The following is a 22,762-nucleotide window of genomic DNA, read 5'->3' on the forward strand; positions in this document are numbered from 1 at the left end:
GGACCCCGGGGGGGGGCGGCGGGCTAGGGCGCCCTTAGGACCGGGGAGCCGGGCTGGGGTGGGCTGTTACGGGGACGCGCGACCCTGCGGCCCGTGCTTGGTGCTCGGCTGGGAGATTCTGCCGAGCGTCCCCGGCGCTCACCAGCCCGGGCCGGGGCTCACAAACCGTCCCGCAGGGCCCGGAGCCTCGAGCTTCCTACACCCAGGCGTCGCGTCGGTGTGAGGAATCCCGTTCCCCTCCCGATGCGCAGACACAACTCCTCGAGTTGTCCCCGCCCGGAAAAGCCCCCGCCCGCGTGTGATCCCCTGCGCCGCGGGTTTGGACACAAAGCCTCTGTCCACACTAGCGATGCCCCATCTCCTGGACCTTCTTTGCGGAATTACACCCCGGATTTTAAAAACGCACACGCGCGTGCGCGCGCGTACACACACACACACGGGCACGCCTATCCCCCTCTCCTCCTGTGCTTCCACTGCTCCTCTGTGAGCTTCCAGCGAGGTGTGCGGGGCCCGAGCGGGTTCCGTCCGGCGGAGGCGGCGGCCGAGGCCCTGGCGAAGCGCCCCAGTTTTCTAGATGAGGGGAAACCCCCTCCCCCACCCCGCCTTGAGCTGGGAGGGACCGGGACCTGGAACTGCGGTGTCCAAATCTTCCACTTTGTATCCTGCCCCCACTTGGGATCTTGGCGCTGGCAGTTTAGGAAGGGGATGCGGCGGGCAGGGGAGTTGGGGTGGGAGGTGCGGAGAATGGGCGAGGGTAGAGCTCCATGAAGTGTTTGTAAGGACGGGGAAAAAATAATGGTCCCCAAATGTAAGATGGAGGCGGCTGTGGGCTCGGGTTACCGTGTGGTCGCCGGCCGGAGCCTGGAGTTGGCGCTGCGGCCGCCCCTGCGGACCAGGTGGGGCGGCGCCGAGGCGCGGCCTGGCGCGGGCTCTTCAGGTGGGGGGAGACAAAGCCGGGCCCGGGGCCGGGCCGCCGCGCGCCCCTGTCCCCCGCGGGAAGTTCGCCGAGGAGTTAGAGACACAGCAAGACCGCCTTCCTTGGTCCCTGAGAGACCAAGGCTTGTGTGTGACTTGCAAGGAAGGCATGCCCCTCCCACCACCGGCACCCCACCCCCGCGGATGGGAAGAGCACACCTGGGCTCCAAAGGGCGACACTAGAAGAGAGGTGGCCTTGTGTGACAGCCAGATTTGAGTTCGTGTGCGACTCTGGTCAGATGCCTTCTGGACAGCTCAGTTTACACATCAAAAAATGGGCCTAATACCAGCACCCAGGTGATCCATAGATGAAACACGTAACGGTCTCTTGGCTAAGCAAAGGCCCCTCAGAGACCTGGGCTTACCCCCAGAGTTTAGAGCTTGTCTTTCCTTCTTAAGAATCTCAATTTTCTCACCTGTAAAAGGAGGTAAATCAGAACACGTCTATCACAGGGACTTGTGAAGAGCAAGTAAATTATAAATATATGTAAGAACACTGCTAACTGTAGATAAAATAAGTGTTGTTGAGAAAAATGGGAGATCATTAAAAAGGGATTTACTCCATTGCAAACATGTGAGAAAACCCCAGGGTTATACTGGAACGGGCACCAGTGTCCAACTGACTTCCACGTTTGGTTTCATTAGGAGTCCCTTCTCACCCTAGTCTGCCATTCGCCTTTCCCTGCTCCTTACTGTGTGAGATAGAGCGAGAATGACCCAAGGCTCTGGATTTTATGGGAGAGAGTTCCACACAGCCTTCTTGCTGGAACTGCAGGAGACGTACCCAAAGAATTTACTCCACAGAGAACCATCCTTGAGAAACATTATGTGTATCACAACTTTTTCAAGGCCATTCATAATATATTTTAAATATTTTCCCACTTGTGTGAGTAAAATGCTTGAACATATTCATTCTCCAACAATTAAATGAAATAGGTAAGGAAGAAAGTAGATGGAAGGAAAAAGTAATTTCTTGGGTAGACTGGAACATTCTTAAAGTTTCTGAAGGTCCCAATGGACAGGATGCAATCCACCAGAGTTTTCTTAGCCCAAATCTCTCCCCAGCTCTGTCCCAGGCCAGGTTTAGTCAAGCTGCAGTTTGCCCCTTATTAAAGGGTAACTAAAGGGACTCAGGCATGAAGTAAGTGTTCCTAGCTCCGTCCTTTTCCTTTTCCCAGGAAAATCCTGTTAAGCATTAGAAGAAATTTCAGATGAATGGACCTTCTATAAGCCAAAGGATTTATTAACAATAAGAATATTTACATAGCGTTTCTCACTTTACAAAGTGTTTTCATGTGGCTCATTCATTCATTCAAACATTTATTGAGGGCTTACTTTGCACCAGGCCAGGGCTACCTAGGATATAAATAGGATCTCTGCCTTCACTTTCCGGGGTCATTCTCCCCATCTCAGAGGCAGTGTGGTACAGTGGTCAGACCCAGACTCTGGGGTCAGGCTACTTGGGCTTGCACCCCAGCCCCCATGTCTAACTGGGTGCATTGGGGAAAGTTCTTTAATCCCTCTGTGCCATGATTTCCACATCTGTAAACGGGAATGATAACATCAGTACCTTCCCAGCAGGCTTGTTTTGAGCAGTGCCTAAACTAGGGGTGGTGCTGTTAGTGACTCTGGCAGTCTCCACACAGCAATCACTCTGGATCTATTTAAAATATAATCCAGGTCATGACCTATGATTCTCCACCTCATCTAAACTGATTTCCTATAACTTTTACTATAGCACCTGAGCCCTTGCCCTGGCTTCAAAGCCCCGCACAATCTGCCTTCTACCACCTCTCTGACCTCATATCAGACCATTCTTCCTCCTTGCTTACTGTGTTTGTGCCGTGCTGACTTTTCAGGCCCTCAGACATGCCAAGCTCATTCCTGCCTCAGGGCCTTTGCATTTGCTGTCCCCTCTGCCCTAGAACATTCTTCCCCCACATCTTTATGTGGCTAGGTCCTTTATGCCATTCAGGCCTGGGAGAAAACTTCCTGACCACATATTCCTTCATCTCACCCTCTTTTATTCAAACCACAGCACTCACTAGTACTTGATACTCTCTTTGTTTATTTTCTCCCTGCCCCATGAAGCTGTAAGCTTCATCAGAGCAACGGCCTTGTCTGTCCAATTTATCACTGTATCCCAGAACTTGGGAGTAGTGTCAGATCCGTGATAGGTGCTCAGCCCATGTGTGTAAGAACGAATGATAGTGAAGAAGGCAGATGTTAAATTTCAAGAATGACAGCTTCAAAGAGCAGTAACTACCACTTATGTGCAGTTTACTATGTATCAGACACTGTTCTAAGTACCTTGTGTATATATGCTTATTTAATCTTAGTAATCTCACAAGGTCCTCTCTGTGATTTTCTCCATTTTACAGATGAAGAAACGGACACACGGCAAGCTGTACTAACTTTTCCACAGCTAATAGATGGTAGAGCAACTTGAACCATAGCCCTATACTGAAAACATAGCATCCCAGGAGTGACAGCTGGGGACCCAATTCAGACCATTGGTTCAAGGGCGGCTTTTTATTGGGCCTCACAAAAAGTCTATGAGTTAGGTATGATCCCCATTTTATAGGTGAGGAGACTGAGGCTCTGTGGAAGGGAATCTATCCAGGATTATGCCACTATGAAATGACAGCCAAGATTTGAGCCCAAGCCCAGAGGCCTGTCATTTGCCCCATGAAGAGTGTCAAGCCAGGAGCTCCAGAGGCCTGGGGAACAAGGGCTTTCTTTTATTTTCTTCCCACTTTGGCAGCCCCTGGGTCCCTTGTGCACTGTTTCCTCATCTCATCTCACAGGCCATCCTGTTCACACCATCCCTTTCCACACCACTGCCCTGATTCAGGCCTGTGTCTGTGGACAGTGCACAAGGTCAGCTCCTGGGATACAATGAAGCTGCCTTTGCCCTCTGTGTCCCGCGATCAGGGACGGAGCCAAGCCTGCCTGGCTCTACAGGTGCGACAGGGAGGGGCCGAGAGCTCACAGACAGGTGGCATGCTCCCTTCTGCCAACACAGAAGGTCCTGAGGGCTCCATCAGACTGGAGGAGTGGGGTGGTACCACTGAGGTGCCAGCCGGACAGAGGGGCACGTGTGCCTGCTCTCCTGGGCATGGCAGCACCAGCTGCTTTCCCTCCTTGTCCTAGGCCAGCAGAAAGGAGCTCTAAGCCAAGGGCACTGCCCTGCGGCTCCCTGGCGCCTGGATGCTCTTGACTGGAGAAGGGGAGGGCTGCCTTATTGTCCTATTTTTTCCTGTCAACCCATCAAAAACATGTTTTGGATCTAAAATCGTGTACAGTTTAATCCTTCCTCAGTATGAAAACAAAGATAGCAGTTGTCACACTATTAAAGAAAAAAGGCTCTATTTATAGAAGGACCATGTGATTTAATTTTATATGCATGTGTGTACGTAAATCTATATGTGTTTTCCCCCATTTTTGTTCTAGGCATATCTCTATTCTTAACTACATGACCAAATAGCAACCTTTTCATTTTGGAGAAGAAAATAGAACTTGTCTAAATGAGATTGCATCACTTCATGGGGTGGGACAGTGGAGAAAAAGCACCTTCTTATTTGAAGTCCATTTTAAACCCTACCCTCAGATTCCTCCTATGTCAAATGGGGATAATCGTACCTATATTACTTATTATTGTGGGGATTAAATGAGGGGTTGTGGTAAAGCTTCCCACAGTGGCTGTGCATTATTCATATGGAGAGATTCTTTAGGGGAAAGGGTATGTCCTTAGTGTATTCATGAAGTGGTCACCCTGAGGAGAGTGAAGTTATGTTATTATGAGTTTCAACAGATGGGAAGAAGCACTCTGGGCTCCCGCTAAATGAGAGGCAGTCCGCAGGCTATCCCCAATAATCTTGATGACCACACTGTATTATTATTTTCTATGACTTACAAATGAAGGAGCAGAGGCTCAGGTTGAAGGTGTGCTCACCTCTGTTGGCATCTTGGCTCTGCCCACAGACAAGTTAACCTCTTAACCTCTCTGAGCCTCAGCTTCGTCCTTGGTAAGACGTATCAGTGGTCGGCACCAAGAGCAGGTCCCAGGTATGGCCAGCCACACTCCTCTTACCCTGTGCAGAAGTATGTTGGGTGGTATGAGATGGCGTGTAGCTTTCTCTTCTTAGCATCTCTTCGATGGACAGCCGTCAGTTTTGGGTTAAGTCACACCAACACGAAATAGACTCCCCGGTACTGATGACGGCAGAAACTCCACACAGCAATGGCCTTTTGACTCAGATAACGGAGTCCAGGGAGGAGAAATGGGTGTGTTCTTTGCCCCCCCGCGCCCCCACGCCCCCCTGCCAGCCCTCTACTCTGCCTAAGCACCAGGAAGCCAAGCGCCATGCCCACAAGTGTTAGAATAGTGGGAGCACACAGACTGCTCAAAAAGATATTTGTAGGATTGAATTACCATAGTGGTCAAAGACCATTCTTCGATGAGTTGGATGTTCTCATCTATACTATAGAAAACAGAAAGGGGCTCATTTTCCTGCTTGCAGATGACATGGTTACAATGTCTTAAGCTGGACAAACTTTGATGATAAACTCTGGTCCAAATTAATGACAGAAAGAAGGGCCACAGATGGCCTGTTTTAAAATCAGAGTTCTCACCAGGCATTTTCACCCCCCACCCCCCAAATATGATTAGTCAAAGTTCTGCTCTGGTTCTGGGTCTCAAAGCGTGGGCCAAAGCCAGCAGCATGAGCATCCCCTGGAAACTTGTTGGGAATGCAGATTCTTAGCCCTCCCCCCAGCCGTTGTGTTTTAATAAGATGGGGGAGGGGGGTGTTATGATGCTTGCTGAAGCTTGAGGACCACTGCTGTCCTCTCCTTCAGAAGCCTTCCCTTGGCATTCCTCCTATTACAGGGTGCCTTAGCTCTCACTTCATGGCTGGAAAGTCAATATGTTCTGTACCTAGATTTATATTTGCCAGTTTAACACATTGTTCTCTGACCCTGCTATAGTTTTTTCATGGCCCAAGTGGCTGTTTAGTTGAATTTCCAAGTCGGAGTCATTGCGGACGCAGCCACTGGTGCAGGACTCTGGGTCTTCAATCACCCATTTATCTCTGTTTAAGACTAGACCCCAGAATCTGTTTTCAGGAGTGTCAGCCCAGCCACCAGACGTTCTGTCTGCCCTCTCCAGGTTTTAGAATGGGCCCCTCTATTTTTCCTAAGAGATGACCTTCGTACCCTCAGCGCATTGCCTGTTCCTTCTGAAGAGCTCATCTCTTTTATCCGGGGGCACTGCCTCGGGCCCCTGATGGGACTCCCTTCTCTGCACAGGCCTGTAGGAAGCTGTAGGGGCAGTCTGTGTCCATCCATCGCGAGTGGCCAGGCCCATTCACCTGGCACCGTTGGTCCTAATCTCACTTGGTTTTATATTCTTTTCCTTCCATTGTGTTCCCTCTGTCTTTATTTTCCCAACCACGGACTCTTACCTTGCCTTTATGGATCTTTAATGAGTGTCTTGATTCATTTTAGAAGGAAGCAGTTTCAGTAAATAAACCCGAATACTTTTTGTTAGGAGCTAGCATGGGTATGAAACAGCATTAAATAAGGGATGTCCTTTCTGCGGCCACGTGCACCTGAGTCTGTCTGAGTCCAAACCCCACGCACACTCATGTTATCGTAGGGGCCGGGATTTGGTTAAAACTTTTTGAAACCCACAAAACCCACACGACCGAGAGTTAGACAGCCAAATGAAAGAGATTTAGGCCGAATGGACAGAAGGCCCTTTAGCAGGTGGTTAAGTCTTCGCGCTCCAAAATATGTTCATAAATCAACACCTCCAGAAGTGCAGCACTGACAGTTGTGGCCTGAACACTCCCCTCACGAGGTTAGAAATGCCCTAGAAACACTGAAAGAACCTGTCTGATTTCCAAGCAGTGGTGGGTACGATGCAAGTCTGTTGCGTGAGTGATACGCTTTCCTCAGTCTACTTTGTAATTGAGAGCCCTAATGTACCTTAAAAAGTAGCTATCCAAAGTTCTCATAGATACACCGATTTCTGAATTAACTAGAACTCAGGTTGCCTTGGGTACTGTTCCCCGTGAAGTCACAGTGGGTGCCTCACTTGCTCAGGCCGTGCCCTCAGGCTCGGGGCAGGTGGAAAGCCAGCCCAGCCCCTTCCTCCCCCTTCTCCTGCAGACACAAAAGAGGCAAGAGGGTGCTTACACCCACCATTTATTGAACACCCACTGCGTGCCAGTCAGGCACTGTGCCAGGCACTTTATAAACTTATTACTTTTTCTCTAATCTTTGCAAGTCTAGGAGAAGGCAGGATTAAAGTTTTCTATTGTGCAGTGCTGGATATTAATCCCATCTTTCACTTACATAGGAATTTGAAACATGCTGGAACTTTTAAAAATGTGAGCATGAAAATGGGTGCTGAGCAGAACTTACATTAAAGCAGGACTTTATTGTTCTTGCTGAATCCCCACTGCTTGAGAATCAAGTGTGATAATAGATCTAAGAGCACTTTGTACTATCACACTTTTGTACAATGTAAGCAACTATTACATAAATGGCATTTCGGTGGCTCGACAATTGTTAAGGGTCTCTAATTAATAGGGAATTGTGTTCGAGCTATTGTCTAAAGTTAAAGAATCTAGAAGTTATCTTCTCTAGGTCGGGGCAGAAGTTTCTCCAGAAGTCTGCTGGAATTAGAGCAGTGTGTGTCCGAAATGGCCCTTTATGTCTATGAACACAGATAATTGCGGTGGAAAGATGGCACATTAGCACCTAGTTAGTCTCTTGGATCTGAGCAGTATTTTAAGTCTGTAGATCCTGTTCTTAGAAACGCTGCAATGAGAAGGAAGGAGGTGAAATGTGTTTCTCGAGTGATTGACATAGAACTTTCTGGGGTGATGCCCTAATCATTGTATTAATGGAAGGGAGCAAGGGTGTGCTTGACATGGACTATTTCTCCAAATAGATCTTGGCTCTGCTGCCTCGTTTCTGCTTCTTGCTTTAATTTGCCAGATGTCTTCCTCCCTCCCACGCCGCTACACTTTTCCACCAATGGTGAGCTGTCATGGATCGGTCCCCTCTAAACGGTGACTCTTGGTCAGATACCCTGATGTTGCCCTGGTAGCCCAGTGCCTCTCCCTAGCTCAGATATCAGAGCAGGGGGCTTCTGTACTCGGATCCCTCAAGCCTGTTTCTTGGGCTTATTCCAGCTCCTTGAACATTTATGGGAGAGACTCGTCTGTCTTTAAGAGGTGCTAAAACAGATATCCTCACCCAGGAAAACAAAACAAAACAAAACTCCCCCAAACCTTGTCTAGCCTTAAGAAAAAATAAACCCTAACACCGGTCTCCTCTTGGTGCGTGCTACCATTGGGAAGCAGCACCCTCTTGGAGCATTTTTAGAGAAGGTGAGCTTTCAGAGAGCCTTTGCTTCCCACTGACACGACGATGGCTTTTCTGGGTGTTCTTCTAAATTCATTTCAGTTTTGTTTTGTTTTGTTTTAATTCATTTCGTCTTGAAGTAAATTTACCATCACCCCCGCTCACAGGCTCATCTGGATAAAGAATGTCTCACTGCAAGTTAGTGGTCACAAACTATGCCTAATTAATCCTTCCGCTATAGCTGAAGGCCAAGCTGAGAATCATGCAGGCTTCGGTTTTTCCTCCCTGCTGCTTTAAAACCCTCCTCACCCAGCTCGAGAAGAAGGACTGTGGAAATTGTGGGTGGGGGACTATTGATCCCACTGTCTTTATTTTGCTATGGCTGAGCAGATCTGCTGGCGAATTGAGCAGGTGAGATTATGGACGGAAAGCACAGGGATTTTCTAGGGGGTAGGCCTTTTCTCATGCCCTTTCACGCAAGCGACTCAAGAACGAACGTCGGAATTTTACTTGGGAACAGAAGCCTTCGAATTTATATAATGAAAAAAAAAGCTTTTGGGCTTTTCGAATTTCACACTGAGGGTAATGACTGTGTGTCTTTGTTTTCTCCACCCCCCCCCGCCCCCCGCCGCCGGCCGTGGGCACGTAGCACGTGTGGAGCGAGAGCGAGGACTGCCTGCCTTTCTTGCAGCTGGCACAGGATTACATCTCCTCCTGCGGCAAGAAGACGCTCCACGAAGTCCTGGAAAAAGTCTTCAAGTCTTTCAGACCTGTAGGTGCCTGCTTGGCTTCCAAAGCCGCCTTGCTTTCTACAGTGATTGTGCGCGGAATTACAGGGATGCTGGGGAAAGTGGGCAAAACCTGGGATGACTAATTGTTTTTTTCTTGTCTGCTTTGTGGCTTAAAGATAGCAGCTAGTGGAAGGAGGGAGAGGGCGGGGAGGGAGGGGGAGACGGGATGTGACACAGCTGTTTGTTGCAGGAATGATGGTTATTTCTACCATCACTTGAGTTGAGAACCTCTGATAGGGTGGGCAGCAGACAGAGCCTTGAGGAGGCTTCTGAGTACTCTTGTTCTTGTCCAGCAGACGTAAGGCCAGAACGCTTGGAAGTGCTACGGAAGTTCTCTTACCGTAGTGAGGCCTATATTTGGGGAGCTGGCGGAAGGCTATATGCAGGATGTGTCTCCACTGTCTGTGGGTACTGAGAAGGATGAAATTGGATACTGGTTGTGCTCTTTTCTCTTTTTATAAACTCTCTTGCAGAGAGCTTGCTTTCTGTCCACCACCCCCGCTCCCACCCCAATGTAGGATTTAGGAATCCATATATCCGCGGCTAGCTGACAGTGTGTTTTCATTCTAGCTGAAAAACATGTCAAGTGAATTCTCACCCCTATTTTGAAGATTACCTATGGCCCTTAGTCTTTATTAGGAGGTAAAGTCACATTACCGGTGTCGTGACACTGTCCCCGAGTCCAGTTCCCTGCCCACCATAAATGCTCTATACTTTCAATGATATTTGCTCTAGAATTTTTTTTTAAAAGAGTATTTACTTCTCTGCTGCAGTTTTCAAGCTTGCCTTTCAGTGCTCTGAACAGAGTGGCGTGATTGCATGGTTGTGTGAGAGACTATGTCTGATGTTCCAGTAGTTCAAGGTTTGTAAGTCTGTTTTGTCGTCTTGTTTCAACTGGTTCGCACTCTTCCTATCTGGTTTCTTTGCGTGTTGGATTATCTCTGTGTGCTGGTTATGGTATTTGAAAATGTTTATATAGGAGTAAACTGAGGCCTGAGATGATGGTACCTTCCTCCAGAGAGGATGTTGATCTGTTTCTGCCGGGGCTTAGCTGGGGTGGGGCCCTATCAGCCTGATACCACCTTCAAACAATTTAAAACTTGTGGTTCTTAGAACTCACCAGGTGATGAAAAGCCAGGGTGCACGTCTGCTTTCTTCTAGTTCGTCCTTGTCCTGAGAGCTGTCTTAGTCCATCATTCAGGCTGCTGTAGCAAGCTATCAGAGACCGAGTGGCTTATAAACAACAGACATTTATTCTCACAAGTGCGGAGGCTGGGAAGTCCAAGATCAAGGTGCCAGTGGATTCGGTGTCTAGTAAGGGCCCACTTGGCAGACAGACAGCTGTCTTTCTGCTGTAACCTCACATGGTGGAAGGAGAGGGAGAGGTCTCTGGGGCCTGTTTTATAAGAGCACTAATCCCATTCAAGGCTCCACATTCATGACCTAACCACCTCCCAAAGACCCCACCTCCTAATACTGTCCCCTCAAGGGTTAGGAATTCAGCGTGTGAATTTTTGCAGGCACACAAACTTCAGACAATAAAAGGTCATTGGGATCTCAGCTTAAAGTGAGGCTGTCTTATCACGGTCTGCTCCTGTGGATGACCCTGGGTTTGACTTTGGTCCCCCTAGCTCTTAGAGTAGGCCAGGAATGCAGTAAAATTTCTAGCTGTTTCTTTCTAGGTCAACAGATGCCCTCAGGACAAAAGCAGCTTTTTATGTTTACCTTTCTAGGTTCTAATTTTCAATATATCTAAGAAGGCATTTTTCACGTTTAATCCAGCTTTTTTAGTTCTCTGAGGAAGAGTTGGTCCCAGTCACTCAATCCAGCATTACAAGAAATAGAATTTCAGTGGCTTTTCTCACTCTCTCTGATTCGTATCATTTGTCCAGCCAATTTGTTTTTTGTTTCTTAATTTTCTCAGCCTGCTTGGCTCATTCAGAATAGACTCATGACTGAAAAGACTCACGAACCCCTCATTCATTCCATATATATTTACTGAGTACGTGCCTACTCTGTTCCTAACACTTGATTTAAACAGATGAAAATCTTATAATCTAGTGGCGGTGGCGGGGCGGGGGCAAGGTAAATAAGTCCAGCACGTAAAGTTTTGGTGATAAGTGCCAAGGAGACAAAGTAGATAAGTCGGGGAAAGGAGGTAAGAAGTGCCAGAGGTACTGGAATTTTTTATTCAGAGACTAGGGGAGGCTTCGCTAAGATGTTCACATTTGAGGACAACTTGAAGCGTGAATCATGAGGAAATCTAGGGGAGAGCGTTCTAGGTAGAGAGAACAGCAAATACGAACGCCGGGAGGGCATGGGGTGGTAAGGAGAAGAATATCAGTGTTCAGGGAACAAAGGGGGGCTGGTGTGGCCCAAGTGGAAGGATGGTGGGGAGGAGCAAGGGGGAGCCTGAGGAATTTCAGGGGTTTGCAGGTCACAGAAGGATTTGGCTTTTACTCTGGTGTGACAGGAAGCCCTTGGAGGAGTTTGAGTGCAAGAGGGATCCGACTTGGGGTGCCCAGGTGACTCAGTCCATTAGGCACCTGTCTTCAGCTCAGATCATGATCCCAGGGTCCTGGGATCTAGTCCTACGTTGGGCTCCCTGCTCAGCGGGAAATCTGCTTCTCCCTCTCCCTCTGCCCCTTCCCCTACTCCTGCTCTCTCTCTCTCAAATAAATAAATAAAATCCAAAAAAATAAAAAGGAGGTATCCGACTTCACATTTTGAAATCCTTCTCTGACCGGTTGAGAATAGGCTGCAAGGGGGACCAGTGTGGAGGCCACTGGGTCATGCAGGTGAGAGGATGGGGATTGGACCAGAGTCATCACAGTGAAGGCAGAATGAGGTGGTCAGACTGTAAAGAAGGCCTTGAAAGTAGACCCAACTGAACTTGCTGGTGGCCCAGAGGTGGGGAGTGAGAAAAAGAGAGAAGGCAAGGGTGATCCAGAGTTCCTTGCCCACGCAAGGAAGGGAATGGCGCTGTCATTTACTGAGATATGGGGGAGGATGCAAAAGGAAGAGTTGGGCCACCGTACTACCAGGTTTGGGGCACGTCAGTGGCAGAAATGCCTATTAGACATCCAAGCAGAGCTATCAAAGTAGGCAAAATTTTTAAAAAATTCAACCCCCCCCCAGGGGCACCTGTGGCTCAGTCGGTTAAGCGTCCCACTTGATTTTCTTTCAGGTCATGATCTTGTGGTCTTGAAATGGAGCCTCGTGTCAGGCTCTGCACTCAGCAGGGAGTCAGCTTTAGATTCTCTCTCCTTCTCCCTCCCTCTCACTCTCTTTCTCTCTCTCAAATAAATAAATAAAATCCTTTAAAAAAAAATTGAACCCTTCAAGTCTTAACTGGAAAAAAAATCTATCCGCCATGAAAATCACTTTGCAGCTGGTGTCCTTGCAGGGGTCGCATTCCTGGCCTACCACCTGATTTTCTTCCTGCGCCTCTTCTCCTGGATGCCGAGCAAAACTCCTGCACAACTCGCCTCCTTGGAGAAGGCGAACTCCCACCAGAAATCATTTTGCTATTTTTCTTTACCAAGAAGACCTGGCTGCTTTTCGGCAACCAGGCAGCCACATGTAAAGGGAAAGGAACAAATGCAGTCCAAGAAAATCCAGATGCGTGGCTGAACGCAAGTGGGGTGTCTCAACATTTTCTTTCGGATTTTGCTGCTGCGTGTCCCGGAGACAAACAGACTTCATCTGACGTCGGAGTTCCAGGGTCCCCTTCTAAAGCAGAGCCTGACATCCTAGGCTGGGCTGTGCTCCCAAGGAGAGGAGGCCCTGGTACAGGGTACAGCACCCCACTGGTGGGGAAGTTGATGTGTGCTGGGTGCCCTATGGCTGGGCCTTTTTGCCCCTCAGGGAGAGGCAGGTGGCAGGCACCTTCTCAGGGTCAGGGAAGGTGAAGTGCAGGCGGGGCTTTGGGTTTCGCTCAGCTAGGACGTGCCCCAGGTTGGGTAATTCGAGGAGCATGAGGCCATAAGGGGCTGATGGGTATCCACCGGAAACTTTGCCCTCTCTCCTCCGCTCATAGGTGTGGTTCTTCCCATGCTGCTGTTTATCTGTCACTTTCATGTAAGGGGCCTCTGCGTTTAGAAATAAGACCCAGCGGTGCGCCTGGGTGGCTCAGTCGGCTCTGAGTCTGCCTCAGGCTCAGGTCATGATCTTGGGGTCCTGGGATCGAGTCCCACATTGGGCTCTCTGCTCAGTGGGGAGTCTGCCTCTCCCTCTGCCTGCTGCCCCCGCCCCCCCCCGTGCTATCTCTCTCTCTCTCAAATAAATAAATAAAATCTTAAAAAAAAAAAAAAAAGACCCAGCACAAGGGCTTGCCCACCTTCACACACTGTGCTTTTTCCCCTTCTCCTCTCTTGTGTGCCTTCCCGCCACCGAAACAAGCAGTATCCCCGTCAGAGTCCTCCCCCGGCACATAAAGAAATCCGTTGTTGGATTTGAAAAGCAAAAACAGTTTTTCTTTCTCTTTTTCTTCATCTCACTTCTTTTTTTTCTCTATTTCCTCATCATATCTTCAACAAAATGTATTGATCGTTTGCTATTTGCCAGAGACCACTTAGGAGAGTGAGGGGCAGGACACAGTGCCCAGTTCTTGCCCTCAAGGAGGGACAGCCATAACGTACGTGTTACCAGGCAGAGCATTTATTTTGGTCCAGACACTCTCCTAGATCCCGTGCACAATAAGCAAAGGAGTTCCGTTCCCCACTGTGCTTACTCCACTTCGGGGAAATATTTCCCAAGAGGACGTTAGTGACCGTGTAAAACAGGGTGTTGTGTGTGGTCTCTTTCCCCAGTTTTGTAGGCTCAGGATACTGCATGTTGAGGAACCCAAGCTTTGTGGGCAGGCGGCTCTGGCACTTGCTGGCTGTGTGACCTTAGCCAAGTGACTTAACCTCTCTGTTTCTCCCTGTCTCATTTGTAAACTTAGGAAACAAATGGTGATAGTTACCTCAGGGATCTGTGAAGATTAAGTGATGAAACTCTTGTTGGCTACTTAATACAGCACGTCACACAGGGTCAGCAGTGAATAAATGCTGGCAGCGATGGGGACAGGAGGAGGACACGAGGCAAAATACTGTTGAGGAGTAGGACTTAGTGAAACCTTTTGTAGGCCTCTTAGATTTTTGTTGGAGAGAGGAGACAATTGCTAAGTGATTTCAACACATGCTCTCAACATGTGATTTCAGCACATGATTTCAACAGAAACATCTAGCTAAGGTAAGGGGTTTTTAAGGGAGTATTATTGGGGTATTATAGGCAGAAGTTTATCAATATTGGTTTTGGCAAAATAATAAATATCCATTCAGTCCCTGATCTGTGCACCTCACTGGTTAGAGGCTGGTGCTGCAGGGAGGACGGAAGCTCCCTTCTCCTAGAAGGGCATATGAGCAAAGAGCCTCTAGGTAACAGGGTTATGGCTGATACTTCTTTTCTTTTCTGTATTTCCTAAATTTTCAATGATGTCACAGAAAACATTATCAGAAACTATGGGTTTTTTTTTTTTCAAACCTATATTGTCTACGGTGTGTAAGAAGGGCCAGGAATATCAGGTGTGAGTGGGCTCGCCGAGGAACGAAGTACGGGGCAGCGGCTTCCTGAGAAGCTGAGACCTGGAGACATGGCAGGATCCAGACGGGCTCAGAGGGCTGGAGAGCTGGCCAAGAAGGAAGTCCAGAAGGGCCCATCATGGCCCCGTGGCTCAGAGTCCTCAGAGATGCCCTCTGGGTGGGGGGAGGTGGCTCAGCCCTGCTCTGGCCTGTCGGGCTACCTTGCCATTGTGGCCTCTAGTGGGTCAGTTGACCTCAGTGACCACATCTTTAAAATGGGGGTCATGCTTGTTTTGCCATCTTGTGGATTCATGCAGAGCTTCAAAATCAGACTAAGAGCGCAAAGGACTGTCAAAGCCCATTCTCGATTTCTGGTTCCCTGGGTGAATTTATGACTCTGGGTGCAGCGGGCAGCTTCCCTCCCAGAGGGGCACATGTTCGGCTCCTCCTCCAGGGGCCTCCCAGCTTGGGCCTCCTTCCACACAGTACCTGTATGCCATGGTAGCGCCAAGCAGGCCGTCACTGGCATCCGTGAGCAGGCAGGTTTCTCCCAGTTGTGCAAGCAGTAATGGCCTCAGAGACGCCCATCAAGAGCCTTGATAAACGTGAGTTGGAGAATCGCTGGAGTCTTATATTTTTCTTGTTTAAGTGGCCCTTGGTTGACAGTTGCTGGTCATCACGTGATTGAGCTAGATAATAAAATAGTGGTTATGGATCTAAATAATGGTGATTGTGCCATTTATTTTTGTCCTCCGTGTTTTCATATCTTTCATTTAGTGACAACTGACAGGCTTCCCCTGGTTAAAAAACAGTTCACAAGAGAAGCGAGAGCTCACTGTTTCCAATTTAGCTGCTGAATCAAACCTTATCGTTGCCCTTTCGGTTTCTCTCAAAGCTTTATTTTATTTTATTTTATCCTGGACTATGTATGGCTCCTCTCCTCTTACTAACGCTGTGGACATTAGGGTCATGAGGCGTCTGTTGTTATGACAACGTTGTGTGCTGTTCGGTTGATGTTGCTTTGATGGCCCTACCTGGAGTTAGAGCCCGTGGTTCCCCATGTTTCCTTGCTCTCTTTGGCCCTGGTCCCCTCCCTGGGGTTGCTGTTCCAATTCCATGTTTTTTCTTTCAAAAAGCGGGACACTTCTACCAGCAAAATTCCCCTAGTTCTAGTTCACTGGCCTGAGCAAGATGAATATTTTCAGTTTGCCACTAATGGGTGAGGAGCCAGGGATTAAATCCCGCAGAAAAACCCTCTGTGACCCAGAAAATGTCCACTTCTTGCTTCTACTCTTATCGTTAGGAAGCTGGGAGAAAAGAAAGAATCCACCTGTGGGAAGCTACCTCAATGGGTCAGAAAGTCTGATAAGAAAAGATTATGCTCTCATGTGGGTTTTCATGAAAGACATTGAATGTTGATAAGTTTATCATAGCTTTTGTTTTCTGCTCACATATGAAATTTCAAACGTGTATTTTTTAGGAAACATGACAGCCCTGAAAGTAAGAGAGTACCTACTAGTCTTGCCCATTTGGTCTTATATCCATCTTGCCACCTACCCCTTTTTTCTCCTTTTTTCCAGACTGATTGACCAGGATCTCATTGTAAGTTTCTTGGTACCCCTAGCATCGTTGATCATTAAGATAAACAGTGGTAAATTCCCCAAAGCTTTAGGGTGATACTTAATACTCAGAGTATGGTTTTTGGACCAGTAGCAGTATCCCTATCACCTGGGAGCATGTTAGAAATGCAGACTCTCAGGTCCCACCTGAGACCAGCTGAATCAGAACCCACATGGTAAGTAGATCTCTGGGTGAATCACATATACAGTAAAGTGCTCCGAAGAGTCCTCTGGAAGGAGTTTCCAGGGACCTCTGACACCACAAGACACTTGCTAAAAGCACACTAGCTAACTGACTGCCCTCCAAGGCAGAGACATCCTGTCCCTTTCTTCTGTAGACACACTCTAGCCCTCTGTGCTGAGTGCGGGCCACCTTTGGAGACAGCAGATGCGAAATGCCAATTAAACGTGTCCTCAGCAAGTTTACACCACTTTCTAAAAGACCCGGGGTGCATCCTGAAGATCACTGATATTCTCCTGGGTCTAAAGAACTGTCGTTCCCAAGGCTTGGCATTTCTACCTTTCAAGTACAACCCCGTTTGGATGGGTGGGCCCCAGAGGTTTTTATGTGATCACAGTTGCCCAAAGGCAGCTTCATGCACGGCAAACCTCTGGAAGTGCCAACACCATTGTTCGGGGTTAGCATAAAGATTTTTTTTCCAGTCAGCTGAAAAAATTTTGCTGAACAGAATTAATGATTATGGCTATTAAAGTAATTTAAATGTACCAGATAGGATTTCTTGGCCTGTATCCTTTATAGAAATGTATGCCTACAGTAAAAGCAAGAACGCCAGGATCCTTACCAGTCTGTTGTATTCCTGTCTCTGGCATATCTTCTTCTTCACTGTTAAAAATTTGGATCTAAGGGTGCCTGGGTGGCTCAGTCGGTTAAGCATCTGACTCTCGATCTCAGCTCAGGTCTTGATCTCAGGGTTGCAAGTTCAGGCCCCATGTTGGGCTTCATGCTGAGTTTGGAGCCTACTTAAAAAAAAGAAAAAAAAAGGATCCAGAAGTTAAATGTCGACTTAATCTGCCATAGGTGGGACTAGAGACAGAGGTGGGAATGCTGGATCAGGACTTGTCTGTATGGCATTCTTTGCAATCCCAGGCAAATTATATAGTTCTCGTGCTTTTCATGTTCTCCTCTGTGCTTTCTCCAATTGTACATACTCATAAATGTGGACATTAACATTCCACATTGAATTTTTTAAAAGGCGTATGACTCAGTAGAAGACATTGAAGCCTCCAGCGGTAGGAGCAGCATTGACAGCTGGAAGGGAGTCTCCTGGGTACCTGGTGGTTAGGTTGCAGGCTGCGAGCTGATGGCCTGGGTTTGAGTTCTGGCTCTGACATTTACTGGGTGACTCTCTGTAACTTAGTCTGTCTAGGTCTTATCTGTAATAGGGGGATAATACCTACCCCCTCGGGCTATAATGAGGACCAACAGAATGAATATAGGTAAGGCTGCCTAACTCCGTGCCTGGCAGAGAGTCACGACACCAGTATTGACTATCATCATTAAATCTGAAGTATGACCACATTGGTTTGTTGAATGGCACACTGGCTGTGAGTCTGAGAATCAAGTGAGGAGCCTAATAGAATTGAGGTTTTTTTTTTTTTTTAAGATTTTATTTATTTATTTGACAGAGAGACAGCCAGTGAGAGAGGGAACACAAGCAGGGGGAGTGGGAGAGGAAGAAGCAGGCTCCCAGCGGAGAAGCCTGATGTGGGGCTCGATCCCAGAACGCCGGGATCACGCCCTGAGCCGAAGGCAGATGCTTAATGACTGAGCCACCCAGGTGCCCCTAGAATTGAGTTTCTTACTTCTGTTCCTACTTGTTGTGTTCTGATTAACAGTGAGCTGGTCCAAAAGCAAGCACAGCTGAAGGGAGAGGGAGAAGCTGGGGCTGGAGGCTGTCTACCGATGCAGCCATAAGTCCCCTTGAATAACTGAACTGCTGGGCTTTAAAATGAGAAGCCAAGATAATGACTGGCCCTAACTAACGAATTCACATAGGCTCTGCAGTTGGCAGCCCATGGCCACATTCACTTTCTCATTTCATCTCTATAGTTTCTCTGGACATAGAGCAGGTGTCATGGTTCCCACTTTACAGAGAAGGACGCCGAGGCTTAGCAAAGGGAGTGGCTGGGCAGAGGGCCCCAGCTAGAGCCCCGGCTTCTGGATGCCGGGTCCATGCCTTTTCCACGCAGTCTCTCAGTGAATCTGCAGACCCTGCACTAAGGTGCCTTGGAAGTCAGGGAGGCCAGTGAGAACGGCTTCTGTTCTTTCTTCCTCCTGTAAGGGTCGGGAGTGAGCAGTTCTAGAAGTCCCCTCCCAGGGAAGGGCCTCACAGTGCCAGTGCTCTAGGCCTAAAACCACGTGCTTTGGATTCACATCTAAGGGCAGGTGGGGAGTAGGCAGAGGGGAGAGGGGAAGAGAAGTGGTAATGGTTTCATACTTGGCTTGCTGGAGCCTCTTCTAAAAACCACCCGAAGCCGCGGAGAGGAGGGGTGTTGAGGGTACCTGTAGTCAGGGCCCGTGTGAATTACTCAAGCGTATTATGAAAAAGAATAATCAGTGATGCATGTCTTTAGGGCAAGATGGCAAATGTGTAGATGCGTGCCTCGACTGCACCCTCTTTACCCATGGCCGCCGTGGCTGGTTGACTGCAGTCTTTCCCACTGAGCCTTGGAATCCTCCACCCAGGCCTCCAGGCAGTCGCTACCAGTCAGATCTGTCAAGTGAGAGAGAACCCATTGGCCATTGCTCTTGTAAGGGGTATCCCTTCAGCGTAGCGAGGAGTCACATTTATTGTTGAATTAATGCATCCTCTGTTGGCATCTAGGTGATTCTGGGGTTCTCGGTAGGGGCAACAATATTTCTGTTTTATCAGCGATTTAAATATTACCACTCCTTTGACACTTCCACCTTTCTTTGTCACCAAGCAGCTCTTCAAATAAAAATGGGACATCAAAATACTCACCATCTGTGCTCATTGTAGCCATCTTTTCTCTCTTTTTAGAGGTGAATGTTATCTTGTGCTCATTTCACTAAGACATGAGAGGGCGACAGCAGGAGGAAAAAAGGGCTTCTCCCTTCCCCCAAGCATACACGAGATTGCTTTACACTGCCCAGGCTAGCGGAGATGCGCTCCTCCCACCCCACCCCTCCAAGTCAACAGTGGCTCTTTGAGACAGCTGTGGTCCTCCAGTCCAGAAGGGGAAAGCATGTGTCTGCAGCTGGCCATGCCCGTCTTGCCAGGCCCCATGTAGAATATGACCAAGGGCCTGGCAGATGATCTTGTCCCAAGTGTGTTCATAGGGCTCTGTGAGACCTCCAAGAGTCGGGTTGGAGAACTTCAAGGGAAAAGCATTATTTCGACTGGGACTTACTGTTTCCTCATGTCAGCATTTAGGCAGGGGATAGGGAGAAGGGGAGGGGTCATGGGGCACTAGGGAGGCAAGTGGTCTGTCTTACTGTAATGGCTTCAGGCAGTTAGCTTGGATCCCAGGGCCATTCAGTGGAGTTGCCTGAAAGTGACCAACTGAGAGGGCCACCGTGTGAGAATGCCAGGGCCCTGTGCAGACTGAAAATCGGAGGGAGGGGCTGTGGGACAGAAGCACAGTGATCACTCAGGGACAGGGCCCAGGGATAGCCAAGGCCATGGCTCCCTGCCAGCGCCAGGGCTTTTCATTCATACGGATCAGGCCCAGCAAATGGCGCTCAGTTTCCAAGCAAAGACCAATCAGTGCTTTAAGAAAATGTTTCCTGGGTACTTACTGTGAATTTCCCCAATGATAATTATAGATTGCAGAGTCTTTGGGAAATACAAAAAGATAGAAAGGAAGAAATTTACCCATAACCATGCTGCCTGAGACAATACTCCTGAAATTCGGGTGTATTTCATCGAAGTCTTTTTCTAGGTACTTGCATATAAATTTTAAGAAAATCTGTATCATAATGAAAATGGATTTTTACTGTGCTCTTTTTACACTTATGAGTGTGTTTTTGTATCAAGTTACTCAAAATACTATTTTAAATAGGTATATAAGATCCCATCTTACAGATGCACTGTAATTTAACAAAAGTTAAACATTTCAGCTGTTTTCACATTTTTACATGTGTTTATAAATACTAGCAGCATGTGTTTTTAGGGAAGAAAATATAGAGGGGGATAGATTTTTGACATCTTGATGGAACAGTCAGCACTGTTCATTGTATTACTGCTGACATCCCGTGTGTGTGTGTGTGTGTGTGTGTGTGTGTGTGTGTGTGTGTGTGTGGTGTGTGTGCGCCATGCTTTGATACTTAAAAGTAGAGAGTCTCTAGGCTACCCAATAAAACCTAGCCCTTTGGGCACCAATCCATTGAAGGATTGACATTTCCATCCAGTACGTTCATAAAAATAGTTGTAGGAATGGTCGACTGCAGTGGGCAAGCCCTAGCTGCTGTGCTAAGTCCTGTTAAATGCTGTTGAATTTGGATCCAACGTCTTTGGTTATCTTCCTGCCCACGGGCCATTTGGCGCTCATGGCTGGTTCTCTTCTCTCTCCTCTAGTTACTGGGGCTTCCGGATGCAGACGATGATGCGTTTGAAGAATACAGTGCAGACGTGGAAGAGGAGGAGCCAGAGGCAGACCACCCCCAAATGGGGGTCAGCCAGCAGTAACCTTCCGAGGGCTCCCACCTGAAAAGGAGAGTGAACCCCCTGGTACCTGAGGTGGGGTCGCGTGCTCCTGGGTTAGCATTTTGCATTAGCACTTCGAAACAGGACGTCTGACTCCCAGCATCCAAATTAAAACTAAGTACCTTTTTATTGACCGCAAAATATCTGGGATGAGCTTTGCTCAGAAGTGACCTGAATTTTACTCCCATTTCGGTGGGTTTCTATGGGGTTGTCTCAGTAGCCTTTGCCATTTTGCATTTAGAGTCCATTTTGTGGCTGACTGTTCTCTCTTGAGTTTGTGTTAGAGAACTAGCATTCGCTGACTCGAATGTAGAGAACTCTGAATGTATTAAAGATATGTTTTGAGTCCTCACAGGTGACATTACTGAGGGAAAGCATGACAGAGAAGAAATGCAGTCTGCACTTTTTATGTACTTTTTAAGTGTCCATAAGTGAAGGAATTTGCTTAAAAAGCATGAGTTTTAATATCTAGTCATTAAACTGCACAAGTGCAAATACAAGGGCAGAAAAGGATAATCACTTAGCTTTGGATGAAGGGGGACGAGAGGCAGAGAAGCCTTTGTTGAAGTGTTCTGCCAATACTAAGTTACCTGGATAGATAGCAACTGGTTCATGGTTAGTATAAACATTACTTGCATGTTCAATTATTTTAAAACATGCTAATTCGAAAGCCACTTTTAAAATCTAATAGTGGAAAATATCAATGGGGTGACATAAATGATTGATTTCTTTAAAATGTCTAGAAACCGTCCCACATAGGAAATGAAACATTTACGTTCTCTCTTTATAACCAGATGGCAACTTGTTAAATCATGAAAACATTCAGAATCCAAGTGCCACTTAAACTTTTGAAGCCATAGGTAAATTTAATGGGGGAAATAAACCAGGATAAAAATTTTTTAAACATATGATGGAATCCTTCTTTACTTTCTTAATTTGTCTCTTATTCTTTAAAAAAAAAAAAGTCAAGAAAAGGATCCCACTGTATAATTTGTTAAAAAAAACTGTAATCAAATGCTTGGAGGGGACCTAACTGTAGTGAATTTTCAAAGCGATATGAAAGTGGGAACCTTTCAGTCGTGGGTTAGCTTGGTTCGAAGGGGGAAGTTTCAATGACCAAAATACTAAGACAACTCACAGAAACAACTACTTGATAATTAGAAACACTGCTGTCATTACTTAGCCAACAAATACTTACAGGAGAAGTCCTTTGTAATGCTAACATGGAATTATTTAAAGTATTCATTTTCTTGGACCCTTCTGGATCTCTCAGAGCAGGATGCCTCTTTCAGAACCCTTGACTAAACATAGCATCTGGGGCAGGAATGTTTTAACATGCATACACATGCCTGTTAGGTTGTCATAGTTTGGGACTTAAAAAAAAAAAAGGCAGCAGCAGCAGCGAGCGCAGAGCTTCTGGGAGTCTTGTCTATCTTCTAGGCATGTCAGTATTAACCTGATTATCTCACCGTTTTCTGTGTAATTGATTGGTGCCATGAAGAGTGCGGCTGCTTGTGGTAGAACAGGGTACTGCAGTCGTAAGTCATCAGGGAAAATGGTAGTGGTTTCCATCCATGCTTCAGTACCCACATTTTTTCTTTTCTTGGAAAAGCGTATGGAAGGTTAATTTCAAGTGAAATGAATTTCCTTCCGAGTAGCCTGTTCCCACCACAGACCTTGAGGTTTCGTCCAGCGGGGGGAGCACGTTCTGTGCTTTGCTCCCTTGCCTGTGTTCCCGTGGGCTCTGT

At 47.5% G+C, this 22,762-nt stretch overlaps 1 protein-coding gene across 1 annotated transcript; it reads left to right on the top strand.

Moving 5' to 3' along the window:
• The first annotated feature begins 813 nt into the window (after positions 1-813).
• On the top strand, positions 814-21,978 carry MTURN (maturin, neural progenitor differentiation regulator homolog). Its single transcript, XM_034644425.1, has 3 exons — positions 814-1,011; positions 9,002-9,124; positions 20,886-21,978. Exons 1-3 carry the CDS (start codon positions 814-816, stop codon positions 20,994-20,996), a joined length of 432 nt encoding a protein of 143 aa, XP_034500316.1. The 3' UTR covers positions 20,997-21,978.
• Positions 21,979-22,762: the final 784 nt, after the last annotated feature.

This window comes from Ailuropoda melanoleuca, chromosome 1 (genome assembly GCF_002007445.2).
Source record: "Ailuropoda melanoleuca isolate Jingjing chromosome 1, ASM200744v2, whole genome shotgun sequence".
In the NCBI taxonomy this organism is placed as follows: domain Eukaryota; kingdom Metazoa; phylum Chordata; class Mammalia; order Carnivora; family Ursidae; genus Ailuropoda; species Ailuropoda melanoleuca.